Source organism: Carcharhinus amblyrhynchos, chromosome 11, assembly GCF_965287045.1.
Source record: "Carcharhinus amblyrhynchos chromosome 11, sCarAmb.v2.hapA, whole genome shotgun sequence".
Taxonomy (NCBI): Eukaryota; Metazoa; Chordata; class Chondrichthyes; order Carcharhiniformes; family Carcharhinidae; genus Carcharhinus; species Carcharhinus amblyrhynchos.
In genome coordinates, this window is record NC_137334.1 from 79673079 (window position 1) to 79697485 (window position 24407).

General features: G+C 43.4%; 1 protein-coding gene across 39 annotated transcripts in view; it reads right to left on the bottom strand.

Annotated features, from left to right (window-relative positions):
• neb (nebulin) overlaps positions 1–24407 on the bottom strand; it is a 283417-nt gene that overhangs the window by 130471 nt on the left and 128539 nt on the right. For 37 of the 39 annotated variants that reach the window (XM_080199424.1, XM_080199416.1, XM_080199415.1 and 34 more), the window contains 13 exons: positions 21607–21810; positions 18664–18768; positions 18459–18566; positions 18022–18333; positions 15453–15656; positions 13306–13410; positions 12015–12122; positions 9869–10180; positions 8090–8293; positions 7885–7989; positions 6269–6373; positions 3716–4027; positions 2267–2371 (listed from right to left, as the gene is read on the bottom strand). In XM_080199424.1, the coding sequence (XP_080055550.1) occupies positions 2267–2371; positions 3716–4027; positions 6269–6373; positions 7885–7989; positions 8090–8293; positions 9869–10180; positions 12015–12122; positions 13306–13410; positions 15453–15656; positions 18022–18333; positions 18459–18566; positions 18664–18768; positions 21607–21810 (2289 nt within the window). The remainder of the gene's footprint in view (positions 1–2266; positions 2372–3715; positions 4028–6268; positions 6374–7884; positions 7990–8089; positions 8294–9868; positions 10181–12014; positions 12123–13305; positions 13411–15452; positions 15657–18021; positions 18334–18458; positions 18567–18663; positions 18769–21606; positions 21811–24407) is intronic. The other 2 variants (XM_080199452.1, XM_080199438.1) reach the window with 1 other exon arrangement.

Sequence of the window (24407 nt, forward strand, 5' to 3'; positions counted from 1 at the left end):
CATAGCACCGTTTATCCAATGTTGGTGAACAGGTTCAAATATACTCCCAAGGTCAAGGGTTCTTCCATCAAACAGTTTGTTTCAATTAGCTACTTGGATAATGAACTTGGATAATAAAACCTATTTACACCACATTTTTCAATTGTCCTCTTTCTTCATTTAGAACTTGGCCCGTTACTAGATCTCTCTAAATGGTATTATGCAGGTATGCGAGCATGACCTATGTGAATTCCCCCACCACTCCTTTATGCTTCCCTGTGGTAAATGCTTGGCATTTGTTTGATTAATTCCTACATTAATTCTTCAATTCCCTGAGAAAAGAAGCTCGTCTTGTTGACATCTGCAGGTGTGTACACCTACATCAGGGCATGTTGCATTACATTGAGTATAAATTCATACTCATCCTTCCTGCACCATCTATCTGGTCATCATAAAGGTTTTTGACTCCCTCCAACCAGATTCCTGCTTCTGCCACAGTAATGAAACAGTTTTATCTGGGTCCGGTTTTGGTCTCCTTACTTGAGAAAAGATGCACTGGCACTAGAGGGGATACAGAGGAGATTCACTAGGCTGATTTCAGAGTTGAGATGGTTGGCTTAAGAGGAGAGGCTGAGTAGACTGGGACTACATTCATTGGAATTTAGAAGAATGAGGGGGGATCTTGTAGAAACATATAAAATTATGAAAGGAATGGGTAAGATAGAAACAGGGAAATTGTTTCCACTGCTGATGAAACTAGAACTAGGGAACAAATCCTCAAAATAAGGGGGAGAGATTTAGGACTGAGTTGAGGAGGAACTTCTTCACACAAAGGGTTGTGAATCTATGGAAATCCCTGTCCAGTGAAGCAGTTGAGGCTACCTCACTGAATGTTTTTAAGGCAAGAAAAGATAAGTTTTTGAACAATAAAGGAATTAAGGATTATGGTGAACGGGCAGGTAAGTGGAGCTGAGACATTGAAAAGATCAGCTATGATCTTATTCAATGGAGGAGCAGGCTCGATGGGCCAGAAGGCCTACTCCTGCTCCTAGTTAATATGTTCTAATCAAAGTCACACATTATATCCAATGTGACCATGACTTTAGGTAAACTATCCCTCCTCATCCTTCTATATCTTTCTACAGCCTTTAACATAGAACATAGAACATTACAGCGCAGAACAGGCCCTTCGGCCCACGATGTTGCGCCGACCAGTTAAAAAACAATGACCCTCTAACCTAAACCAAACCCTTACCATCCATAAACCTATCCACGGATCTCTTAAACGCCCCCAAACTAGGCGCATTTACAACTGCAGCAGGCAGGGCATTCCAATCCCTCACCACCCTCTGGGTAAAGAACCTACCCCTGACATCCGTCCTATAACTACCACCCCTTAATTTAAAGCTATGCCCCCTCGTGCTAGCTTTCTCCATCCAAGGAAAAAGGCTATCACTGTCCACCCTATCTAAACCTCTAATCATCTTATATGTTTCAATAAGGTCCCCTCGTAGCCACCTTCTTTCTAACGAAAACAACCTCAAATCCCTCAGTCTCTCCTCATAGGACCTCCCCTCCATACCAGGCAACATCCTGGTAAACCTCCTCTGCACCCTCTCCAAAGCCTCCACATCCTTCCTATAATGTGGGGACCAGAACTGCACACAATACTCCAAGTGCGGCCGCACCAGAGTTTTGTACAGTTGCAACATGACGCTGCGGCTCCTAAATTCAATCCCCCTACCAATAAACGCCAAGACACCGTATGCCTTCCTAACAACCCTATCTACTTGATTCCCATAGTTAACATAGTTGACTGCACCATCCTTCTCTGTGCAGAGTGCTCTCACCTGGTTCCATGCCTATCTATCAAACCATAGCTGTTGCATCACTTTCAGTTGTTTCTCTTCCTACTTCTAATATCCCTGATGTCCATGAAGTGTGTATCATTGAACTCCCAAAAGGGGGTATAACTTCCATGTTTGTTGTTTGGGTAGCATAAAGACCCTGCCATTGAGCTCAATCAGAATGATATTTCCATGGGATCTATAATGGTCAGGAACCTCTGCCAGTCTACCATCCAAGAGGTGGGGCTGAAGATTATGTCTGTATATTTTAGACACATACGAAGACATCCATGGAACATCAATGTAAAATGTACATGGATGTGTCAATTTGAATCATGGGCATGTAATCATTTTAACAAAGTGATCACTGCTACACTGCCTTTTTTTGTGCATTAGCTACTATTGCTGATCATGTGATGGAAAGGATCTCTCATACTTACTTCACTTAAAATATCCTGGGCATGCTTCACTTTCTTGACATCTATAGAATCTGTTGGAATCCATCCAATTCCACGCAACCATTCCAAATCTGACTTGTAATTAATCTGCATCAAACAATAGGAAAATTATTCATTCTTATCTTTTCCAGTTCTGAATTACTCAGTTCAGGTTATGTGTTAGTAGAGATTTATTAACATCATTTCAGTAGGGTAGTCTCATGTCTCAGTGGGAAACGTCCCTATCTCTGGGCCAGATGTTCCAATTCAAGTATTGCTCTGGGACTTGATAGCCATGGAAGATGCTTTAATAACACAGCCAAACCGGTTCATTATCAGCTTGTAAGTCCTTTCAATATGTCAAAAGGAATGTGAGAGCTTTCTGGTGAGCCATGCTGCAGAAGAGAATGGCAAACCAGTGTAGTACTTTGCCAAACCTCACAGCGCCAGTGACCCAAGTTCAATTCCAGTCTCAGGTGACTGTGTGGTGTTTACACATTCTCCCCGTGTCTGCGTGGGTTTCCTCCAGGTGCTCTGGTCTCCTCTCACATTCCAAAGATGTGTAGGTTTGGTGGATTGGCCATGCTAATTTGCCCCTTAATGTCAGGGGAATTACAGGGATAGCGCATGGGTGGGATTGTTGTTGGTGTAGGCTCAATCAGCTGAATGGCCTCCTTCTGCACTGTTGGGATTCAATGATGATTCTATGATTCTCAGACAATGCGAGCTTCTGACCCTCACTGCAGCTTGATAGCGATGTTCAGGAAGTCCACTGACCCAATTGTACACCAGTGCCTTACGACCTTATGATCCAGGCACAGAGCTGACATTCCCCTGATTAACACTGAGATACTGGCTGAGCACGATTCATACAATTCCTCATGTATAGATCCCAAGTCAGACTGGGGATACAATTTTAGAATTCACCAGGAATTGTATGATAATCATTCCATATAGACACTAAAGAAAGACTGTTGCTACATTGAAATATTTTTCAGCATGGAAATTAAAGTTGTATTCTAAATAATCTCGCAAGGTTTGTTAAAGTTAGGTAATACTATTCAGTACCAAGCAGTACGATTCAGTACAAGGCAATACAGTGACACAGTGGTTCGCACTGCTGCCTCTCAGCACCAGGGACCAGGTTTAGTCCCCTGCCTGTGTCACTATCTGCGTGGCATCTACACATCCTCCCACTGTCTGCATGGGTTTCCTCCAGTTGATCTGGTTTCTGTCCACAGTTCAAAAGGCGTGCTGGTTCGATGCATTGGCCATGCTAAATTCTCCCTCAGGGTATCCGAACAAGTGCCGGAGTGTGGCGACTGGGGAATTTTCACAGTAACTTCACTGCAGTATTAATGTTAGCCTACTTGTGACAATAAAAAAAATTGAAAGAAAAGAGGTAATTCAAGATAAAATCTCATGGCAAAGAACCAGCCTATTTTTACTTACATCGCTCTGCAGGTCATAGGCCTTCCTTGCCTGGATCACATCAGTCTGGTCTGGCAGACAGGTCCACTGGTGTAGATAGTGTCTGTAGTCAATGTCGCTGACCAGGGTCTGGCATTTCTTGGCTGACAGGATGTCCAGCATGTCGACTGGAATTTTGACCTTGGCCTTAGTTTTCTCAAAGTCTTTCTTGTATTCCCTGTCACTCTGAATCTTGGCGACGTGCATAGACCAAACCATTTTGGGGTCATCATGGATGTCACGGCATCCAATATGATGGCCGAGTTGCTTGCGATAGATTTCTTTGTACAGATACTGGGGAGAAAGGGACAGACATATCAATTCTCAATTGGCATTAAACTACAATGGAAATGTTATTGCGGCCTGGAGATGAATCCTATACGGCACCAAAGTGAAATAGGGTAATCCACAAAAAGCCAGAACATCGGTTGGGAAAGCAGCTTCACAAAGCCACAGCCGAGCAGGAAAGGAAAGTGTGCTGGATGGGGTGGAATGGGGAGAGTGAGAGGTTGTTTGAGCATTAGAGAAGCTGATCATGGGGAGGGAGTGAGGCTGGGGTCCTGCTTGTGGTGTGAGGATTAGTCCAAAGAGGTAGGTAGTGTCTGTACTAAAAAGGGAGTCAAAATGGCAGGCAGGAATGTGGAATTGAGGCTCAATTGCCAGTGGGGGAATCCTGACCACTAGGGGAAGGGAGGTGGTGAGTGGGTGAGTGAGAAAATTCTGATGGAGGAGTCAGAGGGCGATCAGGGTAGAGAAGCTGTGGTTAGGGGGTGCAAAAGATGGTTAGGAGTGTTAGGAATGGGTTAACAGATCCTCCAATTAAGTCCTAATTTGATGTCAATTATTCAATAGCAGTCACTGATACATAAAGGTGGCACTATTTGTTGGCGGAGGATTGTTTGTGGCGTTCGCTCAAAGAAGTAAAGGTGTTTTATGAAGAAGGATAACTCATGTCTCCTTCACTCTATAGCAACTGAGAGGCTCAGACAAGGAGGTCTGATGGTAGTCAATAGGAGCAGAAGAATGTGGGGAGAGGTATACTAGATAGTTTCTTGGGTCTGGAGGAAGCACTCTTACTTGACCACAAGGTGCTTATGAAAGTGCAAATTAGGAATAGAAGTCTATTACATCAGTTGATATGATTATGGTTAATCCAACAGTGGCCTCAATTCCACTTTCCTGCTTACCCACGACACTCTTTGACTCCCTCGTTAGTCAAATATTTATCCAGTTCAGCCTTAAAAATATTCAGTGACTCTCCACTTCCATCATTCTCTCAGGAAGAGAACTCCACAGACTCACGACTCAGGGAAATAATTTCTTCTCAACTCAATTTTAAGTAGGAAACCCTTTATTTTTAAACTCTGTCCTATTGTGTAGCCTCACCAAAATGTAGAAACATATTCTTCTATGAATTCAGCTTTTTTTGTCCTCTATTCATTATTGGGGGTCACGATGGTACAGTGGTTAGAACTGTTGCCTCGCTGTGCCAATGATCCAGGTTTGATTCCTGGCTTGGGTCACTTTCTGTGTGGAGTCTGCATGTTCTCCCAGCGTCTGCATGGGTTTCCTCTGGTGCTCCAGTTTCCTCCCACCCTTCGAAAGACATGTTGGTCAAGTGCATTGGCCGTGCTAAATTCTCTTTCGGTGTACCCAAACAGATGCCAGAGTGTGGCGACTAGGGGACTTTCACAGTGACTTCATTGCAGTGTTAATATAAGCCTACTTGTGACACTCATAAATAAACCTTTAAACCTCACTGCCCATTCCTAATTGCCCTTGAACTGAGTAGCTCGCTAGGCCATTTCAAAGGATATTGAAGAGTCAATCCCATTGCTGTGGATCTGGAGTCTTACAGGAGAGTAAGATGCAGAAAATAGTATGATATTAAACATGAAGATAAAGGCTAATAGTGAACTCCATTTATATATCATACAAGTACAGTAGTTCGTAACAGTCCTCTATTTCAGCAAATAGTCATACAGACATAGAAGCATACAGTACAGAAAAGGCCCTTTGGCCCATTGAGTCTGCACTGACAATAACTACCATTAAAAGCACGTTAATCCCATTTTCCTCCACTTGTCCCATGTTATAATTTAATAATTCTCAATTATAATATTAGAGTATTGAGGCTTCAGAGTAAGCTGCAACTTATTTACCAGTCTAAGGATAATGTACATCAGTCAGATAGATTCAATTTACTATAACAGTTGAAGGTTGTCAACACTACAGTCAAACACTGTAATAACAAACTCTCGCTAAACGTCTGCTTTAGTACAAAGTTCACTTTAGTCAAGCCTGATGGATAGAATAGCATAACTAATTCCCATCAAGTTGCAATGATTAACTTTGTCTATAGAATTTGAGTCTTTAAATAATACGTATTTCTGAAAAAAATAACAATTTTTTTTTAACCTTCAACTCTTTATAGATCTACTCAGAATGATGCAGTTTACTGCACAGTTCACATCGATGCTTTAGGAAGTTACGTAGATAAAAATGTCAGTGTTTGGTCTAAGTGTTTATACTTACATCACTTGCGATATTTCTGGAAGCTTTAGCATTTTGGACACTAATAGCATCAGCACGATAGTCAATGGACTTCTTTGCATTTTCCCAGTCCTCCTTATAAAGTTTCTGTAATGAAAGAGCAGTAACATGTTTTTTACCACCAAAGTACTGCTACATGATTTTAAGAGTCACCCAAATTGATAATGGGTGTGATTCTTCAACCATTCTGCTGCAGTGAACAGAGATTTGGCTGAGCTTCAAATTTTCAGTCCTCACTGGCAGTGACGGCAGAACATTATCGTGCCATTACGTCTAATATATAAAGATACAAATTCACAAGGGTGTTTCTAACAGCCAATGCCTGCTGCAGCAGAATTTTGGGGTCAAATAGGGTGATTGAGGATGACTCTCAGTCGGTTTGGCTCAGTTGGCTGGACAGCCTGTTCGTGATGCAGAGTGATGCCAACAGCACGGGTTCAGGTCTCATACTGGCTGAGGTTATTCCTGAAGGCTCCACCTTCTCTATCCTGCCCCTCGCCTGGGGAATGGTTAAATCACTACCAGTCAACTCCCCCCCTCAAAGGGGGAGAGCACGAATCGCAAAAACCCAGTCTGCAGGTGCAGCAGGTGATCAAGAAGGCGAATGGAATGCTGGCCTTCATAGCGAGGGGGATAGAATATAAAAGCAGGGAGGTCTTGCTGCAACTGTACAGGGCACTGGTGACACCGCAGCTGGAGTACTGTGTGCAGTTTTGGTCGCTGCATTTGCGAAAGGATATTTTGGCCTTGGAGGGAGTGCAGAGAAGGTTCACTAGGCTGATACCGGAGATGAGGGGGTTGGACTATGAGGCGAGATTGAATAGACTGGGTCTGTGCTCATTGGAGTTTAGAAGGCTGAGGGGGGGATCTTATAGAGACGTATAAGATAATGAAGGGGCTAGATAGGGTAGAGGTAGAGAGATTCTTCCCACTTCGAAATGACAGCAGGACTAGAGGGCACAGCTTCAAAATAAGGGTGGGGGGACAGTTCAGATCGGAGTTGAGGAGGAACTTCTTCACTCAAAGGGTGGTGAGTCTCTGGAATTCTCTGCCCGTTGAAGTGGTGGAGGCTACCTCGCCGAATATATTTAAGTCACGGGTAGATAGGTTTCTGATAGACAAGGGAATTAAGTGTTATGGGGAGAAAGCAGGAAAGTGGAACTGATCCACTTCAGATCAGCCATGATCTTATTGAATGGCGGGGCAGGCTCGAAGGGCTAGATGGCCTACTCCTGCTCCTATTTCTTATGTTCTTATGTTATGAGAGCAGCCAGTGGACATCTGGGACTTTATCTTTAATGAGTATTCAGTCTATTCATATTAAATTCACATTGAAATTTTAACCCATTCGTAAAAAATAAGCTCATACTTGTGTTAAGATTGTAATAGCATATCATGCTATTATTTGAATTGGACAGCTATATTCACATTGTTTTGTCGCGATATTTTTGAAATTGTGTCCTTAATACAATTTAACCAAAGGCAAATTCCTCCTTTAAGATTTAAAAAATGACATGTACAGTGATTAAATGGATTGTGCTTAAAATGTGTTACACCTACTGGCCAATTCAGCAGTAAATCATGTTGTGCTTACTCACCTGACTAACATTAGCAGCATTGGATTTAGCTAACAAAATCTCTGGAGTATCAGGAAGGACGTGAATCTGGACTTTGTCTTTCTCCCAAGCTTCTTTGTATTTTCTCTGTGGTATTTCAAGCAAAGAAAAAGATCACACACAATTGATGTAAAAATGAGTGAAGATGAATGCACAAGCCCTGTGAAGAGATCTTGAAGTGCCTTACATCATTCAGCAGGTCGGAGTTGATTTTAGCCTGGACCAGGACGGGCAGGTCGACAACGCTGGTGAACTTGATCGTGTCTGGTGGCTGACGGTAGTGACGCTCACTGAGGATCTCCTGGGCTTTCTGCGCTTTCTTAACATCCAGAGAACCATTGGGCATCCAGCCACAGCCACGGATCCATTCCAAATCAGACTTGTACAGCAACTGGGGGGAAATGTCAGAGGAGCATTGGTCACAGTCTTATATATGTTAGTGGGAATATATGCGCAGTTAGAGCACTCAATTGGATCTTTTTCGGTAAAGTGCATGAGTGTCCATCCGTGTAATGTGACCTCCTCCAACCTTACGCCCTCTCCATTCTTCGAACTCTCCCATCCACCTGACGAAGGAACAGCCAATTCTGAAAACTAGTGTCGTTTGCTACAAATAAACCTGTTGGACTTTAACCTGGTGCTGTGAGACTTCTTACATAATTTTAAGTCCATTATAGCCATTTCCCAAGCCACCCTCAATATTGCCTGTTGATGCCCTAGCCTCAAGAAACTCAACGGCTCTGAAATTATGAATGCATGAGATTGTTTTGATGGTTTATCTGAGATAACCCTCAATAGAATTCAGCTAATTTATCTTTCACAGGTTGCTATCTTTAATAAAACATCACCAAGAGGGGAATTCATTAAGCATCTCTGTGCTAATATGCCTTGGTATAATTTTCTTCCTTCAGAAAGACAGAGGAGAGTGATTCTCCCAGCCGGCTGCACTGCTCCAGCAGCGCAGTGGACTAGGAGACACAAGTGGAGGCAGTCTAGCGACTTCCTGCTGTGTGTCATGGCTTCTGTATGTCCCCGGCCATCGGATTCCTGGCATTGTCAACTCCACACCAGAAATCAGCACGGAGCTGATTGAAATATTGGGATCAGCATTTAAATCTTATATCTTATTAGCAGGCCCAGGACTGAAGTCTCCAGGCTCGCTACCTTCTCCCCTCACACCTCTCCTCCCCTTCCCCACTCCTCTGACCAGGAATGTTTCACTCCAGCAGGGTTTATAACAGCTCCCCATTAACGGGAGCTGGTGGCCCAAAACCTGCTAGAGTGAAGGGAGGCCGTGGAGGCCCCCCCAGGAGGTCAGGAGTAAAGGGTGGTGTGCCTCCCAGCAATGCCCAGCAGGCATCAGGCAATGCCAAGGGGGGCTGGAGCCTGAGCCTATTGGGAGGGGATCTTTGGGAGTGATCAGTGGGGGATGGGGTTCTCCGCTGCCACTCTGCGCTCAGGATTAGTCAAAGAGGAAGGGTGGACAGCAATCGGGGCTGGCCATTGGGGGATGGTCTGCCTGCTGGTGGGGGGGGAGGGGCAATGGATTTTGCTGTATTGGCCGGCAATCAGGAGGCTGGTAGTGAAGGCTATTGCGCACGCACCGATCCCAGCACTGACAGATTAGCGTATGCACAATGGCCTCCTTAGCACCATGCTGCCAGCTTCTCCAGCAGGAATAGGCCGTCCCCTCAGCTTTACATCGTGATTCACACTAGGGCACTATGCAATGCACAGAGTGTGGGAGATTCAGTTTGAAAGTTCCACTGAAAAAAGCAGTGGGATTTACCTCACTTTTTACATGAATTTAGTACTTTGAATTTTTTTGGGGACAATTCCACCCAAATTATTTAATGCTGCTAATATCTCAATGACTGGCTTGAATTTACTATTTGAAGCTGTGAATTTTAATAAGTATTAGCTGCATAAATATTTTTTACTGAAGTGGAAATATAAGAATACTCACATCGCTCTGCAGATCATAGGCCTTCCTTGCCTGGATCACATCAGTCTGGTCTGGTAGACAAGTCCACTGGTGCAGATAATGTCTGTAGTCAATGTCGCTGACCAGGGTCTGGCATTTCTTGGCCAACAGGATGTCCAGCATGTCGACTGGCATGTTGAACTTGGTCTTTGTCTTCTCAAAGTCTTTCTTGTATTCTCTGTCACTCTGAATCTTGGCTACATGCATAGACCAAACCATCTTGGGGTCATCCTGAACGTCACGGCATCCAATATGGTGGCCAAGCTGCTTGCGGTAGGCTTCTTTGTATTTGTACTGGTTACAAGAGGAAAAAATCATTTTTATGTACATTACAAATGTTATTCCATGGATATTAAAATTAGGCACTGGTGACGCTACACATTTAACATTATCTTCGTTGACACTAGGTATTAAGAACATCATCAATACACAGAATCAAATGTTTTTATGTTTAACCAACTTTGTAACTCTTCAATTCTTAAATGGGACTTACTTCTACTGATGTACAATTAGTTTATTGGTTAATCGATTCATTTTAATCATATATATTCATAAATCATTTTTGAAGCTATCATTTGTAAGTAACTTGGATATGCAATATTAAGCAAGAATTTGCTATTCAGACTAATAACATGGACATAGTAAATAATACAGTAATTCCAGGCCAGGAGAAAATGCACAGTTAAATGTGAATATCCGAGCTGTGCTCCTACTTTCCTTGAAGCATTCTTTGGGGAGCCAAACTCTTTGGCCAGAAGTGACATAAGGGCAAGGACTTGAACCCTGAACTCTCAGCATTGCAAGTCTAATGTGCTACTGACTGAGATATCCAGGGCCCTTGAATTGTATGACTTTGCCATTACCTTCACAAAAACAGCATCTCACCTTTAGGTTTCTCAGTTTCCTTCAGGAACTTGGTGTATTTTCAATTAACAATTAAACTTGCCACAGAAATTTAAGTCTTGTCATTACATGCATAAGTGGCTTTTTAATAACATGATAAAGGTGAATGTTTGCAACCTGTCCAGCAGCAGAAATAAATGACTACAACAGCAGAGTCTCCGTTTTGAATCTCCTAGGGAGATTTACAAAATGTAAAATTATAATTCTTACCTCTTTTTCCTTAATTCCCTTTGCTGCCTCATTTCTGTCTCTCTTAATCCAATCTCAATTTCCTTCTCTTTATTTCTCTTTCCGTACCCAACTTGATATTCAACATGTTGGGCAGGATCTTACTGGCTTATCACGCCAGCCATGATGAGGTGATGTGGCAGGGAGGGTGGGTGGGGGGGGTGCTGCTCCATAGGCGGGTGGGAAGAAGGGGTGGTTGACCAGGGCCATGATCAGCCGGGGCTATGATCGTGTCGGGGGGTAGAGTGGAGAGGGGGGACTCTGTTCGGGGCTGCGATTAGGAGGATGATCAGCAGGGGTGGCATTGGAGCAGGGAGGGGGTGATCGGCCAGCGGGGCTATTGGCCAGGATGGTGATCGGGGGGCAATTGGCCAAGGTGGCAATCTGGGGGCAGGGTGACAGATCACCTAGTACACTAGGTGATCTGTCACCCTGTGACAGATGTACACTGTGCCTGTGCAATGGCAACCCTCAGTTCAGCAGCCAGTCTCAAGGTATGCTGAGGCTCCACCCACTCCCCCTACTGGCGAGATTCACATTCCGGCCTCTGTATTGCTCAGAGTGTCATAAATTACCATGACTTACCTTGCTGAAGAAAACAGGTGAGAAAACTTCATGTTTTCTTGCTTATTTTACACTTAGAAATTTTTGAGAAAATTCCGCCCATCTGCTCTCATTCACCATCCTTCTCAGTCCTTCCTCTGTTTATTTCCTAGTACTTAAATCTTATTGGTTGGGGAGATACCCTGTTGCTTGCACTGTTCACTCACTTACCAGATGTCCTGTTCCCTTCACTGGAAACCTCCCAATATCAGCTTTCACCTTTGATAAACTAAAGGGCATTTTTTGAGCTAAATGATCTGGAGCAAGTCTAACAGTGTATACAGTCTAATGCTCTGCAACAGTAGGATTTGGCCTTTAATTTATGAATGGAAAAGTTACTTAAGCAACATTTTCAGAAATTAATTGCATCAGATAACTGCAAGCGCCCACTTACATCACTAGCGATGTCTCTGGAAGCTTTTGCAGCCTTGATTGAGATGGCATCATTCCTTAGATCATATCCTTCTTTCTTAGACTCTTCCCAGTTGAGTTTATATAATTTCTATGCAGCATGGAAGAGGAATGAGGAAACATCGGTTAAAAGTTAGGCACAGGTAGAAAGCTATTGTGAACTCAAAAAACATTTATCCCACCACCACTTCCACCAAGATAATAGTCTCCCCTGTCGCCATATTCTGCACCTTATACTTTCCTTCTCCCCTATGTACTTTATGAATGATATGTTTTGCCTGTATAGTCCGCAAGAAACAATACTTTTCACTCTATCCAGTACATGTGACAATAATAAATCAAATCAAATCAACACTCCCCAGGACCCTCCATTTAATATCACTTAACCATTTGGACACCAAAACATTATTTTCCATATTTCTGAATTTCCAGAGGATCAAACATCCTAAAACTTTAGAAAAAGCAAACTTTAGCCTAAGTTTAACAAGCCAGTTTTGTGTTTTTCATTGTAATTTACATTGGAGCAAAAAAAATGGCCACTTCTGCATTCTAGGGATTCTATGAAATGCCTTTTGGAAACCCCATCCCAGGGGTGGTATGGTGGCACAGTGGTGAGCACTGCTGCCTCACAGTTCGATTCCTGACTTGGGTCACTGTCTGTGCGAAGTCTCCATGCTCTCCTTGTGCCTGCATGGGTTTCGTCCCACTGTCCAAAAGACGTGTTGATTAGGTGCACTGGCCATGCTAAATTCTCCCTCAGTGTACCTGAACAGGCACCAGAGTGTGGCAACTAGGGGAATTTCACAGTAACTTCATTGCAGTGTTAATGTAAGCCTTACATTTGACTAATAAATAAACTTTACTTAAGAGGTGTTTACTAAGCTGTTAGGAAGGCCTCGAAATATCCAGAGAAGGGAAATAAGCCAGTGTTTCCTGCTTGATTACTATCCAATAACATCACTGAGGATTGTGTCACTTCTTAGGTAACGTTCTCAGCAACACTGACAAATACTGGTGAAATACATTTCCTCGTCCACAAATTAACAAGGGACACTGACCACTCTGTTCTTCAAATGAATTAAAAACACCTCGCAGGAGGCTCCCAGATGTAAAAAGTATTTCTGTTCTGACCTCAGTCTCTACAGTTACACAGGAGCCTGTGTCTAGCCTTTGAGTTACAAATCAAGACGCAGATAAAAGTGAAGAAGAAAATGGAAACCACGATCGTTGCGCGTCACTCACTAACTGAGAAAGGAATACTGTATATTTCTTACCGAACTGATGTTGGCAGAGTTCTGTTTGGACAACACCATCTCCGGCGTATCATTTGGAAGATGAATGTTGAGCTTGTCATTCTCCCAGGCGCTATGGTAGAGACGCTGAGGAATGGGGAAAGAACGTTTATTCTTCCAATAATGAGCTGACAAAATCTAATGCTTGTTTTAACACATGCAGCAAGTTCTTATACGCCATTATTTCCAATGGAAAATCACTGTCAGCCTCAACCTAAACAATATTATTGCAGCCACTCTTTCTAACCGTTTACCAATTGAAGTAGGCAGATCAGTAATGTGCCATCATTCACAAGGGATTATAGGCAAATCTCTCTGTTAGAGAGAGAGGCAATTGGAGCACTACCCCATATCAAACATGCGGCAGGTGCAATTGTAAAGGAAACAAAGAATATTTAACAAGAAGTCCAAATGAATATTATAGTGAATGTCATAGCTTTCATATCCTATCAATATTTCAAATTAGCTCTTCACAGAACAGCTGAAATGTACTCATCTCTTTAACCAGTTTTGAATGACGCTGCAAGAGAAGAGGCAGCAAAATCATGAAGATGGTGCTTGCCAATGTCTTAACCTTATCCCAAATGCAATCTTTTAGAATGGATTTCCCATACAGGAAGGGAAAAGGTAAACCAAGGTGTTGGAGAGTAGAAAGATACTTTGATCTATGTTCCTAAATATTTATATTATACATATATAATATCAAATGTGTCTATCTAATAGAACATATAGAAAAGTACAGCACAGGAACAGGCCCTTTGGCCCACGATGTTGTGCCAATTATGACGCCAAATTCAACTAATCCCTTTTGCCTGCCTTCAGTCCATATCCCTCTATTCCTTGCATATTCATGTGCATATCTAGAAGTCCCTTAAATGCCCTAATGTATATACTACATATGAATTTAGATAATGAGTGGAATGGGCATGTCCGCCCAAGGTTCATATGATCCTGACCAAGGCCAGCGGAAAATGCTGTTCTTTGAGCCTTGTCCGTCCCCGGAATCGGGGTGCACATGCTGGTAAAGTTCAGGCCATTATCTTTAATGACTGCATGACACCCCATGAACCTTAACACCTATTGAATACTTTTGATGTATTGATCACTGTTGTAATGTAGGAAATGTGACAACCTATTGGCGCACAGTGAGGTCACACAAACAGTAATGTGATATAGACCAGATAATCTGTCCTGTTGGCCGAAGGTTGAATGTTGGCCCAAAGCTCCAGGGAATCTCCCCCTGCTCTCCTTTGAAATAATGCCATGTGAACTTTCACATCTGACTGAGAGAGGGTGGGGACTCTGTCCAACATTTCATCTGAGAAAGAGCACTTAAAGATTACTTCAGTACTGAGACTAAAGTGTCAGCCAAGATTGTTGTGCTCAAGTCCCTGGAAGATTCAAAGGCAAAAGTGTTACCAACTCCCTATGCAATTCTGGGGACCTAAACTCAAATTGGTGGAATTTATACAAATGAGTGTGCCTGTAATTCTAAAGAAAATTACTCTAATATCTGAGAGCTGACTCATGTCCGTTCAAAGGATTTATCCAATAATTATAGTCATTGTTAGGATTGCACAATTTGTGTCTTCTAATCATTCTGCCTCAAAGCACTGGGGACCCGGGTTTGAATCCCGGCTTGGGTCACTGCCTGTGTGGAATTTTGCACGTTTTCCCCGTGTCTGCATGGGTATTATCCGGGTGCTCCAGTTTCCTCCTACAGTCCAAAGATGTGTAGATTAGATTGATTGACCATGATAAATTTACCCTAGTTTTGGGGGATTAGCAGGGTAAATATGTAGGGTTCCAGGGATACGATGGGATTCTTGTCGGACAAGGCTCGATGGGCCAAATGGCCTCCTTCTGTACTGTTGGGGGTCTATGATTCAATGATAATCATATAAGAATGATCCCCTTCAAGAATCTGTCAACAGTTTTGCAATAGAACATATTTCTTTGCCTCAAAGTAAAATATTCTACAATTGGGATACGAATGTCCTGAAAAGATTCATATTTAAGCATCAAAGCAGCAATGGATGTTTAATTGATAACATTTTGTTCGAACGTTATTATAGTTTTATGTCCGTTTTGTCATCCCACATGAAAGACAAATCCACAGTGATGCTTACATCACTCAGTAGGTCGGAGTTGATTTTAGCCTGGACCAGGACGGGCAGGTCGACAATGCTGGTGAACTTGATCGTATCTGGTGGCTGACGGTAGTGACGCTCACTGAGGATCTCCTGGGCTTTCTGCACTTTCTTAACATCCAGAGAATCATTGGGCATCCAGCCACAGCCACGGATCCATTCCAAATCAGACTTGTACAGCAACTGCAAAGGACAGGAGCAAACCATCAAACCACAGTCCATTCTGATCAAGCTGGATTGCCTTTATTAACATGGTAAATGACAAACACAGAATTATTAATTATTCATTTATAGGATGTGGACTTCACTGGCTGGGCCAGCATTCATTGCCCATTCATGGGAATATTAAAGAATTGTCCACATTGCCATGGGTCTGGAGTCACATGTAGGCTAGACTGAGCAAAGGACGGCAGATTGCCCTCCCTAAAGAGCATTAGTGAACCAGATTGGTTTTTCTGACAAACGACAATGGTTTAATGGTCATCATTAGACATTTAAATCCAGATTTTTATTAAATTCAAATTTCACCACCTGCCTTGGTGGGATTTAAACCCAGGCTCCAGATCTTGCCCTGGGTCTTCGGAGTACGAGCCAGGTGACAATACCACTATGCCACTGCTTCAGGACCATGAGTTAAAATACCACAGGCCCATGAGTTATAAACACACGGACCCGTGAGTTAAAATGTCACAGGCCCGCGAGTTAAAATACCAGAGGCCCGTGAGTTAAAAACCCACAGGCCCATTAGTTATAAACCCACAGGCCCGTGAGTTAAAATACCACAGGCCCGTGAGTTAAAATACCACAGGCCCGTGAGTTAAAGTACCCCAGCCCCGGGAGTTAAAATATCACAGCCCCGGGAGTTAAAAACCCACAGGCCCATGAATTAAAAAACACAGGCCCATGAGTTAAAAACCCACAGGCCCATGAGTTAAAAAACTTAGGCCCATGAGTTAAAATATCTCAGGCCCATGAGTTAAAAAACCACAGGCCCATGAGTTAAAATATCACAGGCCCATGAGTTAAAAAACCACAGGCCCATGAGTTAAAATATCACAGGCCCATGAGTTAAAAAACACAGGCCCATGAGTTAAAATATCACAGGCCCATGAGTTAAAAAACACAGGCCCATGAGTTAAAATATCACAGGTCTGATTTTTGGAATTTTAAAACCACCTGACCAAAAACTGGCTCAGCCTTAAAATCAGACTAAATGCGCTGGTTTTAACAATGATGGAAGTAAAAATGTAGATGTGCCAGAGAACGGTGTGGATGAATAGTCAAATATAGCTATGGAAAAGGATTTGTTTCTGAAAAAGTAACAAACCCAAAATTAGTAATAATAGCTCCGTCACCAATCTTTCAAATCTCTTCAGATATGTAAGTTGTTCTGTGGGATTGAACCATAATTAATTTGACACTATTGTTCACAAAGGAAGAGAAGCTTAAACCAGAGAGCCAAAGACCAGTTAGGCTGATATCAACATTGGACAAACTCTCAGAATCCATAATAATTTGTAGTAAAATTAACGAGTATTCAGAAATGTACAGGTCGGCCACAGACATGAGTTTATTAAAGGCAAGCAACATTTGACAAATTTAAGTGACATTGTAAACTGAATAGCATAATGGAATGAAATAAATGGATGTTGAATGGATCGGGAAGAATTTGGAAGTCGTGTTCGACAGGGGTCAGTGTTGGGCTCATCTTTATAATCCACATCGATAAATGATTTGGACTTGGCCATAAGGTGCATGAGAGCCAAAGTGCCATGATAAAACTGCAATGGATTTGGCAAACATAATTTTAGGAATAAATGGGAAGACCAATGAGATGGCAGGTGCAATTTAATAGACAGCTATGAAACAATGCATGTAAGCATACATTAAGATTCATCAGGATAATGCCAATTAAAAGGACAGTATAAAAGGTTGAGACTATTTCTATTGTAACAAAAGGAGGCTAGGATGCGATATTGGTTTTGATATGGAAAATAAGGGTAGACTATTTCCACTGGTGTTGAGTCCATGATGATGGGTCAATTTAAAATTGCCACTAAGAAAGTGAGGAGACAGATTAGGGAAATGTCATTACTTAAGCGAGTTATTGAGCATGGGGAGCACTTTGACACAAGGGCCGGCCCACCCAGCACGGGAATTGGAGTGGGCAAGGGGCAGACAATGGGAAGATCCATCAATCTTGGACAGGATTTTAGGTTTAGGGATGAGTGAAGCCGTAACATCCTACCCATAGAATGGTTGGGGTGAAGATCAATGGATCTTTTAAAAGCAATTTGGTAAATATTTGAAGTTGAGGAAAGAGCTAGAGGGAGAGAATATGGGACTCTTTGGATTGATCTAGTAAAGATAGATAGGTTGGACCAAATAGCCTCTTCAGTCAGCTTCTTTAATTCTATTGTATCATTCAGGTGTAATAATGTTGGCTTTTCTTTTAGTTCCATTTGCAATGCTTTTTGTTACATGCTTTAAAACTACTGTATAATTTAGTGTTTAATAGAATGAAGAAAAAAGAATGAGAGGTACTCACGTCACTCTGCAAATCATAGGCCTTCCTTGCCTGGATCACATCAGTCTGGTCCGGCAGACAGGTCCACTGGTGCAGATAATGTCTGTAGTCAATATCGCTGACCAGGGTCTGGCATTTCTTGGCCAACAGGATGTCCAGCATGTCAACTGGCATGTTGAACTTGGTCTTTGTTTTCTCAAAGTCCTTCTTGTACTCCCTGTCACTCTGAATCTTGGCTACATGCATGGACCAAACCATCTTGGGGTCATCCTGAACATCGCGGCATCCAATATGGTGGCCAAGCTGCTTGCGGTAGGCTGCCGTGTACTTGTACTGATTGCGAAGAAAGACGATAATTTTATCTTTAGCAGTTTTTGTGGAACTGGCAGCAGTTATTTTAATGCCTGGCTTGCAAATAGAATAAACAATGTGTACGTTGGCTGATACACTTCACTTACCATACTTGCAATGTCTCGGGAAGCCTTTGCAGCCTTGATGGGAATAGCATCAGCCCGCAAGTCATAACCTTTTCGTTTGTAGTCCTCCCAATCTTGGTGATACAGTTTCTAAAACGGACAAAGGAAAGTGGGTTTACGTCGGTCTTTGCTTCTGACCACTTAGTAAAATCGTATCTCAATCATTTCCGTCACAGAGATTTCATACCTGGCTGACATTGGCAGAGTTGGTCTTAGCCAGAATAATTTCGGGAGTATCTGGCATGACGTGAATATTGATTTTATCCTTATCCCAAGCTTTAGTGTACAATTGCTGTTAAAAAAAAAAGGAATGAGACGGATGATTATATATTCCTAGCATCAGTACAACAGCTTTAGTTTTCATCAGAGGTTTCTGCAGATGTTTGGCAAACTATTCAGGGCCAAACTGTCTCCTTTTTGACTGACAGGGGAGAAATTTCACCTATATGCTTCCAAATTGCAATCCGCAGCCAAATGTTCAAAAGTCAAAGATTTGAGCTGAGATGTGGGGCAATATCTACATGAGGTGCTTAGAACCATAGAACATTACAGCACAAACAGGTCTTTTGGCCCTTCTTGGCTGTGCCGAACCATTTATCTGCCTAGTCCCACTAACCTGCACCTGGACCATAATCCCTCCACACCCCTCTCATCCATGTACCTGTCCAAGTTTTTCTTAAATGTTAAAAGTGAGTCCGTGTTTACCACTTCATTTGGCAGCTCATTCTACACTCCCACCACTCTCTGTGCGAAGAAGCCCCCCCCTTCTTAAAATACATAAAATATTTTTAAGATACAAAAAGTCACGGGACGATAAGAATTCCTCTTGTGATAGCCTCTTGCCAAGTCACAATTTTGTTATGCCCGTCCAACGCTAAATTACACAAAGCAATGTCTAAATGACTTACTTTGGAATACTCATCTCCTTGGATGCCATTGCAAGCCTCCCGAAGGTAAGTGGTGTTGCTTCACTTTGCTTTTCCATCATCTCGCTGACCTGGCCTCAACACAAGTCTCAACATCCTTCTTCCTTCTCAGCCTTGTCAATCCGCCCGGCAGTCCCACTTCCTTAGTTGCTGCAACCTCTATAACTTACTATTGCCTGTTGGTCCCCCTGATGCTGTCTCTCTCTCAAACCCTGTCTCACTCTTCCCCACCCGCAGCGTTCATAGAAACATAAATCCCTACAGTACAGAAGGAGGCCATTCAGCCCATCAAGTCTGCACCCACACTCTGACAGAGAATCCCACCCAGGTCCCTTTTCTTGCAACCCCACATATTTACCCAGTTAGTCCCCCTAAACCTCTTTGGACATTAAGGGGCAATTTAGATTGGCCAACCCACTTAAGCTGCACATTTTTGGACTTTCTTGTCCCTCGTAGAATCCTAGAGTGCGGAAGGAGGCCATTCGGCCCATCAAGTTTGCACCAAACACAATCCCATCCACGCTCTATCCCCGTAACCCCATGCATTTACCCAAGCTAGTCCCCCTGACACTAAGGGCAATTTAGCACGGCCAATCCACTTCACCGTCCCATCTTTGGACTGTGGGAGGAAACCGGAGCACCCAAAGGAAACCAAAGCAGACACGGGGAGAACATGCAAACTGCACACAGACAGTGAATGAAGCCAGGAATCGGACCCTGAGCCACATTTGGGCTAGTCCATGTTTAACAAAATTACCAGGGCCTTTAGGCCCATTTCTCTGCTAACCCCCCATTTTGTGCCCTGACTCACACTCTGTGTAGCCTCTGAAAAATGTCTTAAAGCCCTGCTCTATCCCATCAGTTGCTTTCACCTAGCTGCAGCTCCATTCTAGGTCAGGATTTCCTTTTTTTAAAAAAATCCTACCTCTTCTAAGCCCCTTCTGCTCCCATCCTGATGCTCTGTTTTCTTTCTTTCTTTGGCTACTGTGGCCACTCCAAATTATTTGGCTATCCCTGATCAGTTGTCTGGCCTGTCAATTTAAACATAGCCATGACTGAATTTACATTGAGGCATAAATATCATGATACTCCCAAGTGAGACCTTTACAGCTGAGCCTATTCATTATTGTTAGGCCGAGGGAGATAATTGGTGGGCACTTGGTCACAGTTCACGGATTCATCCATTAAGGAAGATAAATATTGCGGTACTGCTTGCCTCATATGGGAAGGGCCACCTGAAAGATGATTGTTCTTAGTCCCCTTTGGCCCCCTGAAAGAGTGGCTAACAATAAAAGAAACTCAAGCCCAGACCTCCCCCCAAAGGGGTTCCCACCCCTGCCAACTTTGTGGCAGTTTGCCAACTTCCATTGGGAGTGGGATTTCACAGCCTCGCTCATCTCGAAACCGTAAAATCCCTCCCGAGGTCAATGGGCCTTTCCATGGTCCGGCCCTCGCCTGCTCCAATCCTGTGGCGCGCGAGATGGTACAATACCGGCTGGGATATCTACATACCAGAGAATACACTGAGTGCCTGTGAGGTTGTGAACAAGGGGCCTTCTTATGTTGAAAGTTCTAACCATTGACTCTACCCCTTCATGAAGCACGGTCCTTGTAACAGGCATTTAAAGGGTGATTCTTGTACAAAGCCTATTCTATTTCATCAATTTACACAGAACTTGTGACACAAAAGCAACATCCTTTATTCTCCATGCCAGCTTCCTCCCATCCTATTCCATCTAATGCTGTCAGCAAATCCTTCGGTGTCCTTTGCCCTCACATTCACGTCTTTATCTCACTGCCATTTCAATGAGAAAGTTGGAACCAAATAAATCTGGGTTCTAGTTTAGTCATTCTGCTGTAACCTCATCAAAGCATGTGCCAGAGGGGCTATCGATCTTCATTTCTTGCCCAGAAATATTGATGTTAGATTTCCTGGAATTTTGCTGGCATTGAAAAGACATTGCCAGATAGTAAAATAGGGCATGTCTTAAAGATCTCTCAAGTCGAATGTCTCCAGTAAAACAGCAGGCAATGTGATTTCAGAAGAATGTATTGAGCCTTTTGTACAATTCATCCCACAATTCCAAAGACATTCAAGTGCTATTTGTTCTTTCATTATTACCTAAAAGATTTTTTTCAGGTCAACATGCCCTGAAATGGGAATAAAAGGATCTGCTTTTATCAATAATCTTGATGTTACTTACTTTATTGAGATTTTGAGCATTGTTCTTGGCTAAAACCAGGTCAAGGGAATCAAGAATGCTTTTAAACTTGAAGTTGCTTGGGTGTTGGCGATAACTTTTTTCACTCAGGATATCTCCAGCATGCTTAGCCTTCTGAACATCCAGAGAGCCAGAGGGACTCCATCCAATGCCACGAAGCCATTCCAAATCAGATTTGTACAACAACTGGGGGCACAAGAGTTGTTTTGTTTAGGATGATGAGGAGAAGCACATTACGCAGGCAGGAGAACGACGCACAAGTTTCAAGTTGAAGGAGCTCAAGGTTCACATGCTGGGTGCTCAGTCTAAAGATGTCTCAGCTGCACCAAGTGTTATGTGTCAGTCTGGCCACAATCAGGTAACATATTTGGCACCTAACTATGCAAGCAACTTTTTGTATTTAATTTTCACGCTGATACATCACAAAAGGTTAAAACATCACAGCTGGCAGTGTTAGCAGATGTAACCATTTCTCTGTCCATTGTTTTTTTAATGGAGTACAAAACCATTTGAATCTGTGTCTGGCAAACCAAAATTTGCACCTCATTGCCCTTTATATAGGGGCTGGAGGGTGAAACAGCAGGTAATAGAGCAGCACGGTGGCACAGTGGTTAGCACTGCTGCCTCACAGCGCCAGCGACTTGGGTTCGGTTCATGGCCTGGGTCACCGTCTGTGTGGAGTTTGCACCTTCTTCTCGTGACTGCGTGGGTTTCCCCCAGGTTCTCCAGTTTCCTCCCAAAGTCCAAAGATGTGCGGGTTAGGTGGATTGGCCATGGTAAAATTGCCCCTTAGTGTCAGGGGGACTGGTTGGCGTAAGTACAGAGGGTTATGGGAATTAGGCCTGGGTGGGATTGTGGTCGATGCAGACTCAATCGGCTGAATGGCCTCCTTCTGCACTGTAAGGATTCTATGATTCTGTATTGTAGTGGATGGTATGGAGAGGGGAGCCCAATGTCCTCCCACCACCATGGCATACTGCAATGAGTGGACAACTGAGCACCTCAATTAAGGCCCACTTGAAGTCCCCTGTGGGCATTTTGTCCACATTTGCAGGGCCAAATGAAACTGCCAAATAAACACCAGATGTCCCCAGGGGTCCTCCTCACAGAGGGGCGCTGTGGCAGTTCCACCTAGCTCACCGCAGCCACAATAAGTGCCCTCAGCCCCACCAGCCAATCACCAAGGCCTGCCCCACAGACACCACATGGGAATGTACCAGCCTTTGAGGAGGCCTCAGGCATCCTCTTGCACTACTGCAGCCTGACCAGCGACAGCAGTGTTGCTGAGTTACTAGTCCTCTGATTGGGCTGGTTGCTATTGGAGGAGGGGTTTGGAGGGGTGAGCCAGAATCCACAGTGGGACAGTAGCCCTGGCAGCAGCCTGTTAACCATTCACTGCTGGCAGATTGTTGGCTCAGCACCCTGCTGCCCACCTGAGCAGTGACAGCACTGGTGCATCAGGTTAGGTGTCAGAATCTGCATCTTTTCCCAAAGAATAACAAAACTCTGGAATAAATTGTTAACTTTATATAATCCCTGCAGTGCAGTAGGAAGCCATTTGGCCCATTGCATCTGCACTAACTCCATGACAGGGGATCTTACTGAGGGCCATTCCACAACCCCATATAATTATCCCACCAATCCCCCTAATCTACACATTTTGGAACACTAAAGGACAATTTAGCGTGGCCAATCCATCTAACCCGCACATCTTTAGATGATGGGAGGAAACTGGAGCACCCAGAGGAAACCCACACAGACCGGGGGAGAACATGCAAACTCCACGCAGTCACCCAAGGCTAGAATCGAACCCAAATCTCTGGTGCAATGAGGCAGCAGTGCTAACCACCGTGCCACCTTCTGCAATGGACACCAACTCACTGGAATCCCTTCAAATTGAGAACTGAATCTGTTTCCAGAAGGGCTGAGATCAACTCAAAGGTAAGTTAGATGTTGCATAGAATTATCAGGCTTGGAGTGATCTTCTGATGAAGATTGAAGCTTCTTTTGTGCTGAACCAAATGCTAGGAATCAACTTCAACTGAGATAATGAAACAAACTAGGATGTCAATCAAAGTAGATCAGCCATGATCATCTTGAACGGCAGAGTTGGCTCAAGAGGCTGAAAGGCCAACTCTTCCTTCTATTTCTTAAAATCTTATGGCAAAAAGTGCCATGAATTTTGAATAATGAGCTATAAATGCTGATCTTGATTGATGTCAATCTGGTAATCAGACACTTGATCAGGAAGGAATAGATGTCTTTGAACACAAAAACTGTAACTTCCACTTCTCTCCTATTGTTGATACTGATGGAGCCAAGTTCCATTCCAAACTGCACACCATGGAACTACATCACCATCCCTTCACTGTCACTGGTTTGAAAGCCGGGATCTCCACTCCTAGCAGCACTGTGTCTATGCCTCCACTTCATGGTCTGCAGCAGTTTAAGAAGTTGGCTCACCGAAACTTCAACCTTCACCAGGAGGTGACTTTGCCCCGATAATTCTGCGCAGCATCTAACTTTCTTTGGAGGTTATCCCTGCCCTGCCATAAACAGGTCCAGCTCTCACTTTGAAGGGATTGTGGCCATTGCACAACTTGGAATGAGGGACAGGCAACAAATGCTGGCCTTTCTCGCAAAGCTCACATCCCGTGAAGGAATAAAAAAAGATAAAATTTATCAACCCAAAGATATGAATAAAAGATCATAGGCAGGATTTTTCAGCCTCACTCGTCCTGAAACTATAAAATCCCGCCCTACGGACATTCTCATTGTCCGCC